The following is an 11,245-nucleotide window of genomic DNA, read 5'->3' on the forward strand; positions in this document are numbered from 1 at the left end:
GCTGGGGTGGCGCAAAAACCCTGTGCATTAAAACTGTTTTAAAGTATGGTATGTGTGTTGCGATAGCTTTTCGTGCATTAAAACTCTGTTTTAAAGTATGGTATGTGTGTTGCGATAGCTTTTCGCTTGCGCCGCCGCGCCTCCGAGACAGCTGCCACTACCCTCTCCCGTTGCGTTGCTCGACGCTTGGTGTCGCTGCAGGTGAGCCAGTCTCGACTCGCTAAAAATGAGTTCATGTAAACCCGAAGCCGCCGAGTCGAGGTTCATGCTAACAAAGCTATAGTCACGCAAGTCATAGTATTGGCTCAACAAATTTAAGAAGTTTAACTAATGAGCCCATAATCACAAATTACTTCCCGATAGCTAAGGAGGATGTAAGCGTGAAGTCACCAACCCGGAAGTGACCTCACCAAACCGACTGTGCGGGCTGTTTGTGATATCGCAACCCGGGCTCGGCATTGTCTTAGGCGTCCGCTAAATTTGCGCAAATATATATGAGGCGTCTATTCTTTCCCTGCTGTCCTGCAAAAAGGTTCCCAGATAGGGCTGATGTGAAGATAAGCTCAGAACTCCGCCGTGCCCAAAAGCCGGAAAGTGCTGGTGTGTGGTTGAGCCTCTAGAGTTAACCACGTGACGCAGGAAATGGCCGGAATTAAAGGAAACTTTGAATGAGGGTGACCTTGACCAACCTGGAGAAATGAAATAATTATTGGCGTAACTGGGTTTCGAACCCGCGGCGGCGCGAACAGATCAGTTTCGATCAGATCAGCGCGTTACGCTATCGCTGCATCTCTTTCTTTCATGGTATTTATTCTACACGGTTATGTACAGAAAGGATATATATATATATATATATATATATATATATATATATATATATATATATATATATATATATATATATATATATATATAGCAGGGTGTCGAACCGGAACTGAACCCGAACCCGAAACCGGAACCGAACCCGAATTTTCGCCCGGAACCGGAACCGAACCGAACCCATATTTTTTTCGCCATCTTGGAACTGAACCCGAACCGGAACGATTCAAAGGAACCGTTCCGAACCGGTTCGGGACCCGGTTCAGCCCCACTTTTTTTTCATCCCGGCATACGTCTTGTTTTCCGACAAAATGAGATGATCTATCGCATAGATTTACACACCCGTAGCTGTCGGCGCTAGGAAGTGCGAAAATGATACCCAGTCTATGCGACAGCAAACTTACAGGAGGTGTGGTGCCTGGGAAGAAGCCTAATTAACGCTTCTGTAATGTACTACCGCCAATTCTAAACACTTGTACGTCAGGTTTATATGAAATCTTGAGTTATTACTCCTCCCTTTTACATATTTGCGTAAATCTTCAATCAAAATGTTAGGACTGCTCTAACTCAATAATGTACTATAGACACCAAACTTTTGCTTGCGTGCTTCCTTCTTTCAAACGATGCGTTAGACGTTGGTGTACATGGAGCACCGCGTGGTATTCACCAACACATAATAAATAATTTATATTTGAATTTCTTCTTGACCTTGTTTTGGTTTCACCAACATAACGATGGCTGTGACGTGTAGTGGAAATTAGAGCGCAGGAGGTGCTATATAACGCAATATAACTGCTGATACGTCGTTCGTTGTAATTATAGGTCTTGAAGTCTGCTGATTTAAGTTCTACAGTGAGCCAAAATAACGTATCAGCGTTTGTATCAGTTTTCCCGTGCCTCACGTGACCTAATGTTGAACTCACGTCACAGCCATCATTCGGTTGATGAAACCGAAACAGCATGGGAGAAAAAAATATTTTCTAAATTATTACTGGCCGTAAGCGAATACCACACAGTGATCCATGTATTCTAATATCTATGGCGTGATTTGAAAGGAGAAAACACGCAATAAAACTGGGTGTCTATGGTCATTTTAGTACCGATTGAGAATGCCTCATTGTATTTGCGTCATATCGCACAAATAGACAAAATATTAACGGAAGGACCCAGCAATGTTGCGATGGTGGTTTTTGAGGAAAGGAAATGGCGCAGTCTGTCTCACTTCTTGATGGACACCTGAACCGCGCCGTAAGAGAGGGAGGAAGGTGGGAGTGAAAGAAAAAAGAGAAACAGGCGCAGTAGGGGTGGGCTCCGGAATAATTTCTACTACCTGGGGATCCTTAAAGGGCAACTGCATTGGTTTAAGAAATCGACGAGCTTAAAAGGTTCAAATGTATGAAACTTCCAGGTAAAGTATGCGAATTCCTTTTGGCCTAGCATTTGAAACGGTGACGTAATCACCAATTAAAAATGCGACGGCCTTCAAGCTTCTCCGCAGCGCACAACGCTAAGTGAGCGACGCATGATGACGTCATCGAAAGTATCCGTACATTTCCAACGCACAAACGCCTGCTTTGAAGGAAAAAAGCAACGCCATCGAAGTCAAAGCCCGCCGAAACGTTGTTTGGCAGCGTCCAACGAGGCATGGCAGGGCGTGGCTGACGGCAGCAGTAATTTGAAATCATACCTTCTGTGACATCACACTGAACGTCCCCGCACTCCTTTGTTGCTATGAGGAGAAGTGCAAAGTTTAATCGTCGATTAAGTCACTATTTTGAATGGTAGTGCAAAAAACTTAGCATGCTTTACCTACAGCCTATATAGATTTGAAACCTTGAGTATCGCGAGATTCTCAAAAAGTGGCGCAGTTGCCCTTTAACGTGCACTGACATCGCGCAGCACACGGTGGCTTTTACGTTTCGCCTCCATCGGAACGTGGCCACCGGGGCCGAGTTCGAACCCGGGTACGCCGAATAAGTAACCGAGTGCCCTAACCACTGAGCTACCGAAGTGGGTAGTGCAACATTTACTTTTGTAGGCGCTCATTGTCCTAGACAGCAAGTTCTAAATAAAACCCCTCACGATGGGCCTGTAGGGCAATAAAGAAAAAAATGGCTCAATGGCTGTGCAGCTCGGCTGCTGATTCCAAAAATACAAAAACGAGCGTGCTCTGTCGCACGTCGAAAATCCCCAGCTGGTCTCCGTTAATATGGAGCCCTCCACTACACCGTCTGTCATATAGCCCCAATGTCTACTCGACAAGTAAAACCCGAGATATTACTACTAGTATTACCAAAAGAAGTGCTTCGGCACGGCAGACAAGGACAAAACGTAGAATAACACCACAGTGCTCTGTGGTGTTATTCTACGTTTTGTCCTTGTCTGCCGCGCCGAAGCATTTCTTGAAATATGTATGACCAACTGGCCTACAAAACAATCCTTCTCACCAAAAGAAGGATGTGTAAATTGGTGCAGCTTGTTTTTGTTTTTTGGCATCCGCATATTCTTGTTTGCGCGCGACGGAAATAAGCAACGAAAGGCGGGTTCTTGGAAACGGTGGAGATGTACTAATAAGAAAAAATTAAATACCGATTACACAAAAGGGCAGTGCGGAAATACATGCGCTTGCTGGCATGAGATGGTGATTACGATCATAAAGATGCTACTGCGATAAAATGTAACTGCGATGAAGTGATTTCGTTATGCCGATTCACTGAAATCACTCTGGTTCTAAGAAAATATTGTTGCCAATCACCAGCGCGCGGCTCCATCCGCTGTTCTCGCACTGCTCGGTCTTGAATTCTCTGTCTGGCGACTTATATCTACTTCTCGCAGTTACTTCCCGTTCTTCGTGCCTGACACGACAGGCTTATGATTGTTAGCGTTTTTTTTCGTAGAACGCTTGGGCGACTGAATACGTTGAGCATTCACAACAATCTGCCTCGGCTATATCGGGTACAGGTCGGTGATGGGGCGTGGGGAGATGGGTGAAAGTTTTTGAAGGTGCATTTTTACCAATGAATGCCCTGATGTGCACCCACCGGAGTGGGCATCAAGGATGGAGGCTGCACGCACGCAGCGAGGTTATTTTTTGGAAAGCAGGCTATATACTGCTAACGCAGTAAAAACAACAACTAAAAGAGTATGCATAGTCTATGACTCCGAGCGGGATTCGTATGGCGGCGCAACAGAAAACTCTGTTTACAGATGCTTTAGGCTATTCGGCTATCTTGTAGGCTTCTTTTTATGGTTGTTACATGGAATATTTGGAACCTCTTTGACCCTCCTCATGCCTTATTTGACCGCGTCGAATTCAGTGATCTCGGCATAAGGCCTCAAGCCACCATAACTCCCTGTCTCTGCCCGCACATGAAAATTCCAGACGGTGCACACGTCATGAAAGGGGAACCATGCAGTCAGGAGGTTGAACTTGCGCAGCATATTCCTCTTGCATTAAAGTGCACTGTTGTCTGAACAGTGACCTCGTGGACCACGGCGGTTCTGGGTCCTATGAACACGAAGAGTTCGCACGGAATTCCGGAGTTTTTCATCGCAGACATAAATGTTATAGTGAAATGTATGATGTCAACGGGTTTTTTAAGAGACTGCTTAAGTATGTCCTCAAAGTATACAGCATCACGACAAAAATATGATTTTATTGCTGAAATTTTTGCTTGTTGCTCGCACAGGTAGAAATGCACTGACCACGGCACAAACGCCCCTTTGACGCGAAGGTACGTCCTAACATGTAAGGTCCATGTCTGAAGGGTGAAAATGGTTTTTGTGGCCACTTGAAACTACAGTCGGGTCCACTTATAACGAACCTGACGGTCACGCGGGTTCTATTCGTTATATCCGATGTTCGTAGCAAGTGGATTCTTCGTACAACAGCCAAAAATACTAAGGCCGCTAAAAGTGGCAATTATTTCTTATAAAGCTGCGTTATGCGTGCCTGCTTGTGCAAAGCAGAGCCTGTCGAGGCTCTTTCCAGGCTATCTAGGGCGGTCAATTAATTCTCGTCGAGACCTTGCTGCCAACTATCAAATTCTGGGATGGGGTATAACTAATCATGGATGAAATGTGCGTGGCAACGGTTGGCACGTCGGCCACATAAATGAGATTCCTGGCAGTAGGGAGAGCTCGCACTTGGTGTGCAACGTCTCCGTCAGAGCAGGCGCTTCTGCGGTTTTGTGGTCCGCAGGAACGTAGTTATCCGAGGAAACATCCGGTTGTCTATGGAACAACGAAGTGTTGCCAGAAATCTGCAAGCATCTGGTCACGCGTGTTTTCGAGCTTCTTCTGTCGTTCCTGGGCTGATGCAGCGACGATGTAGCGCAGCGCGTGTGGCGCAGAATGCATGCGTTGCACTTTCCGCTATATGACAATGCCTGCACATGGTAGCGGCGCAAAAGATGGAGACGACTGGGCAGGCTATGCATACCACGTGACTGGCATGGCCAGCAAAGATTTCATAATTATCTAATCACTGCTGTTAGTTGATCCGCGACCATGGCCAGTAACTTCGCTTTTGACGATGCCTCTTTCTCACGCGCACCGCTCTTCTTCTACTCGGGATGCTTTGCCGAGCCGGCGAACGCGTAGGCAATGATTGCCCTCTTTGGCTATCGACGCGGGTTTGGCCGGCGGTTACTTACTATTTCAATACAGAATTATAGCATATCATTACCGTGTTCACTTTAGCGATTATAGTGTTACCGGATGCCGGACTTTCCGGTTAGCGCTGCTCACAGCAGTGCCGCCTTTTAATTCCATTTCTAGGTTGACATGTTCTGTCCGGACGGTGTCGTGAAGGTTGAGAGGCTTGGTTTGGTTTATGGGGTTTAACGTCCCAAAGCGACTGAGGCTGTGAGAGACGCCGTAGTGAAGGGCTCCAGAAATTTCGACCACCTTGGGGTTATTTAATGTGCACTGACATCGCACAGTACACTGGCCTCTAGAATTTCGCCCCCATAGAAATTCAACCGCCGCGGCCGGGATCGAACCCGTGTCTTTCGGGTCAGCAGTCGAGCACCATAACCACTGAGCCACCGCGGCTGCTAAGGTTGAGAGGCGCTATTTCATCTGCGTGCTTAGCAGAAGAACGACCTCTACAACCTCGGGGTAGTTCACCACGCCATCGCGTTCGCTATAACCGAGTGGTGTAGCCCGAGTTGTTCGCTGTATCTGCGACGAATTTCCGTTGCCCTTATGCATATTCACAACCGCTCGTAATAAGCGAGCGTTCGTTATATCTGCAGCCATTAAAGTGGGCTCCACTGTACATCCTCTGACTTCGCTTTAATACACTTTAATACACTAGTATCAAGAAAGTCTAGGTAAGGCTGTAGATGTATGGGTAGAGGAAGTAATGACCGATAAAAACATTTGTCATCTGCCTTGTGGAGAGGCCGTACAGGTAAGTAAAAGCGAAGAGTGAGAAAACCGAATGAATATGCACTCTCGAGCACGTCCAGAAAAGACAGGCGAGCACTTAGTCACCTATTAAGCACATCCGCCAGAAAGGGGTTGTTTGTAGTTTTAAAATAAATGGCTGAAACAAGTGTGTGGAAAAATGGTGCATGCCAGATTAACCATTCTTTTTCACGCTATGAACGGCGCAAAAAATTCTGCTGACGCAAAGGTTGCCTTTGATAGCGCCCCAGGAAAAGTCCCAAACATTCTATCACAAACAAATTTCTTACTTTACTATAGTGAGAAGCCACGATTAGCTGAGTTTCTGAAGATATTGAGCTTTAGGGGCTTGGGATATATAACATGAGTCACAAAGGCGATGTCGAATAGGTGATTTAAATAAAATAAGTTCTGGATGTTAGGGAGAGCCAGTGCTCCCACAAGGCTCTCGTTGGGTGGGGGATGGGCGGTGGAGGGATTCTCGAACATTTTCTTACTATGTTGTAAAGGGGGGGGGGGGGGGGCTGGCAAGTCGGTTTCGGGGTGACGGAAAGGTCTATATGTATACCTGCCGATACATGACAGTTTCGTTTATCAGTAGTGCGCGGGAACGTAAGTTGGGGCCCCGTAAGTACACTGCGTACGAGAAAGTCCCAACGGACTCAAGCTTCAGGGGAGACCTGCTGAAGCAGGAGGGTCTTGTAGATGCAAAATCCACCAGCTTTTCGCCTCACACCTCGTAAATTGGATTATAGCGCATATACATAGCCGATTTTCATTAATTTGGAGTTCATTTAATTTTGCGGCTCTTGCCTAAATTCGTCTTTTTGCTGTGGACAATTAATGAAATGGGTAAAGTGAGAACATCTCACATTGAACAATTTTTTCATGCTCAAGTAGCGCAGTAAACACGACAAAAGAAAGACGGGAGATGACAGGAGCGCTGACTAACAACTGGTTATTTTATTCTGGGAAAAGTACATAAAGGCGCAGGACACAGGGAACAACCCCAAAATACAGAACAAAGGTTAAAACTTAAAAACCATACTGCGCACGCACTTCACAGTCGAGTCGTGACGTCTTTTTCAACGAACTTCGAAGAGTATCTTCCATTGTAGACGGCACTCCCCAATCTCCTGGACCTCACACAATGCCAAGAAAGCCTGACTCCTTATCTACCAAATTGATAGATGGTGAAGCAACACACTCATCTGCTTCCTTCCTGATCCCATTGGCCTCGACCAACTCCCTAAAAATGCAAACAGGGTTATTAAACAGGACACTTGTCTTATCTACTGTGGGAAGCAATCGTTGCACTCGCTGCAATGCAAAGCCAAGTTGTACGACACCGCTACTTTTTCACCCATCTTTGATGTTCGAACAAATGCCCATTGCTTTCCACTTAGAAAGACAAGTCTCCTGTTTAATCACCCTGATCGAATTTGTATGGAGATGGGGGAGGCCTTTATGATCAGGAAGGAAGCAGATGGGCGTGTTGCTTCACCATCCTTCAATTTCGTAGATAAGGAGTTAGGCTTTCGTGGCAACTGTGTGAGGTCCAGGATATAGGGGAGTGCCGTCTACTATGGAATATAGCCTTCGAGTTTCGTTGAAAAAGATGTCATGACTCGACTATGATGTGCATGCGCAGTACGGTTTTTTAGTTTTAATCTTTGCTCTTCTGTTATTTGGATTGTTCCCTGCGCCTTCATATACTTCTCCGACAATGTAATAACCAGTTGTTAGTCAGTGTCTATGTCGTCTCCATACTTCCTTTCGTCCTCTTTACTGCCCAAGCAGCTCAGTTAACCGGCCCAATATTGGAAACGTATTGGCAAAGACCGGTCTCCTACAAATAAGGACCAGAGTGAAACCATCCATTTCCAATACTGGGCCGATTACCTGCGCTGCTTGGGAATCCTTACCAACTAGCCCAGTTTTATGTTCTCGTAAACAAATCTTTGCATTTTTTTAATTTTGTATTGCGATGTGCAAGAACAAAGAAAACGCATAGCAAGGTTGAAACCCATCTGCGTTCTAATTTTTTTTGTCTTGAACCCGTTTGAACCCGTTTGAACCGGTTCGAGACGGTCCGAACCGGTTCGAACCGGAACGGAATGGCCTTCTGGAGCCGAACCCGGAACTGAACCCGAAAGTCGTGAACCCGAAAGTCGTGAACCCGAACCCGAACCGAACCCGAAAAAATGCCGGTTCGACACCCTGATATATAGTAAGAACGTAGACCAACGTTTGAAACACTTGAAATACTTTATTGACGTTTCGACCGTGGAACGGCCTTCGTCAGAATGTCAGAACGGCCTACGTCAGAATATATATATATATATATATATATATATATATATATATATATATATATATATATATATATATATATATATATATATATATATATATATCTATTGTCACGTAGTGGTGACTGCAGTCGGGCGAACAGGAAAACAGCGAGAATGCCTTCGAAACGAAACTCTTTATTTGGGCTGACTTGCGCCCACAAAGAACTGAATCACTCGGCGTAGCAACAAGCTTGCTCGGCGGTCGTCGAACAGAATGCCCGCCGCTGTCGGCCGTGCTCTTTTTAAAGCTGACCGCGAACATTCGATATAAAGCTTCGGAAGTTACTAGAACATTCTGGCACAAAGTAGAATCGGCTCCGCCTGGATGCGATCAATCGAGATAAATCTATAGGCGCGTCTTGCGTCACAAACGAAGCGATAAAGCGACGTGCCGGCAGCCTTGAAGCATGAACAAATAAACACAACAAAACGCTACAAAGATTCGCAAAATGATATATATATATATATATATATATATATATATATATATATATATATACACACAGAGCATCTATAGGTAGGCGCTACGTGGCACAAACTTGATAGAAACATAACAGAACTAAAAGGCCGGCAAGGATATACATCGCATCAGGAGAGGATCCCAATCCGGTAAAAAGTCAAATTTTTTGTAAATGTCCGTTACTTGCAGCAACATTCGGCTAAAATGAATTCTGGGTGAAACAACAGTTGCAACATTGCCGTCTTGCATGCGCGTTTTCCAAAGGCTATGAAGTCCAATCAGAAAAATCATATCATACGGTTTCGAGTCAGGTTGGGAAACAACAAGGTAGCGCATACTAAAGGAATTGAGGAGAAAATCTTTCTGCAGCGTCCTCTGCAGCACATCTCAAAACATGCACTTTTTTGAATGCTATCGCTGGAACCGATTATGCTTTTGGTTAAACTGCAGCACATTCTCGCTGCAGTGCACGTAGCCATCTTCATCAACTTCCATCTGTAAGCAAGCCACGAAAGGAAAGGAAACGCGCTTTCAATGGCAAAAACCTGCTTTAGTACCAGCACGCCGGTTCAATGTCGCCTGAAAGTGCACCCTACAGATACTATAAAGAAAGCAGCGATAGCGATTTTCCTTTTTGCAGTAATAGCGCCTAGAGTTCAGGCGTGGAAAATGACGGTGTCTTTCAAACTTCTCTAGAACGAAATGAACACGTTTACATCTCGAGCATTCCTCTGAACATGGTACAGGACGATGCCTTCTCCTGTGTACACCCTACCAACTGTTCTTTTTTTTTTGTGATACCCGAATTTGGCGAATCCTCCAACATGACGTATCGAAAAATGTCCGGGTAAATACAGCACGTGCAGTTCCGTAAGAATCTAATACTGTCTACCATTCTTATTCTCGCTTACCACCTGTTCCTGTTCGGAATCTGCGAAGTCGGGATCATTTTCTCGTGCCTAGAGTGCGAACCCGTTATGGCGAGCGTCTTCGAAAACATTATGTTCCCTCTGTTCATAACCGGTTGCCCAAAGAAACATTTTCGGCTTATTCCAAAAAGAAGGTGAAAGCTTGTTTTGTGAAATTACGTTGTTAGTTCCAGTATGCTGCTTGATGTTATGTTTTCGCATGTTTTTGATTTCTCTCCTTTTGTGTGTATTTTTCTGTTTGCTCTTTTGAAATCCACTTTTTTCTTCTCACGCCCTCTTTTTTTTTTTTGCTCCCTTTCCTGTTTTCCCTCCCATCTTTTTTTTTTTTTTTGCAGCTTGTCTGCTCGGTGCAAGACTTATGTGCAGTCTACTGCCGGGCTCTGCCACTCAAGCCTTCTAAGGCTTTGGCAGGCCCGCATTTGTGCTTAAAAGAGGAAATAAAAATGTTATTATTATTATTATTATGCGCTTACCGTCGCGGGTAACGCAAGTACAACTGACGCATCAGGTATCTCTGACCAACCGACTGGAGCAATGCACACGTTTTTCCGCATTTGTGCTTCCATGTTTTAGTTGCCGTACTTCGCCCGTACACGCACGCAGGTCGAACTTCAAGGAGTTCTACAAGACAAACCGGGCCCCGTTTCCGCTGTTCCTGCACGAGGGCTACCTGAGGAACGCCGGACGCAAGCAGGGCTACCTGCAGTTCATCGACTGGCTGTTGCAGAAGGATGACGTCTACCTGGTGACGATCTCCGAGGTGCTTCGCTTCATGGAGTACCCCAAGCCGCTGAACGCGTACCATCAAATCAAGTGCCCAGGAAGCCGCCCCGTTGGAAACACCCCCTGCCCCAAGCCGACTACCTGCGCCTACAAAAACACGCATTTAGGGGGCGATCGCTACATGCGCATTTGTGACCGCCGCTGTCCCAGGAAGTACCCGTGGGTGGGCAACCCGTTGGGACAGTAATTAAACAATCGCTCACCCTTTGAAGGGTGTTCGATGGCATTCCTACCTTCGTGGTAGCACCTGTTGACTGACTAGACCACGTTGAGAAATAAACAATGGCCAGAGTGACTGAGTGGTGGAGACACGTTCTTTATTCAAAAAAAAAATGGCAGTGGTTTAGCTCTGGTTAAACCTGGTTTTGTTGCGAAAGCAATGACTGCCTGGCTACGCTAAGGCTTCGCTTGTGGCGTTTTGGCTAAGCTCTATTGTTACACAAAGAAGCGAGCGCCGGCAGCGCCATCTGGCGAAGCGAGCGCCGGCG

The 11,245-nt window shown here is 45.8% G+C and overlaps 1 protein-coding gene across 1 annotated transcript in view; it reads left to right on the forward strand.

The window, feature by feature from the left end:
* LOC149336066 (chitin deacetylase 7-like) overlaps positions 1–10,944 on the forward strand; it is a 32,010-nt gene extending 21,066 nt beyond the window's left edge. Inside the window, exon 5 of the mRNA XM_089552564.1 lies at positions 10,578–10,944. Coding sequence (XP_089408690.1) covers positions 10,578–10,944 — 367 coding nt within the window. The remainder of the gene's footprint in view (positions 1–10,577) is intronic.
* Positions 10,945–11,245: the final 301 nt, after the last annotated feature.

The sequence above is a fragment of the Amblyomma mixtum genome, chromosome 7 (assembly GCF_055824585.1).
Source record: "Amblyomma mixtum isolate Tamu chromosome 7, ASM5582458v1, whole genome shotgun sequence".
NCBI lineage: Eukaryota > Metazoa > Arthropoda > Arachnida > Ixodida > Ixodidae > Amblyomma > Amblyomma mixtum.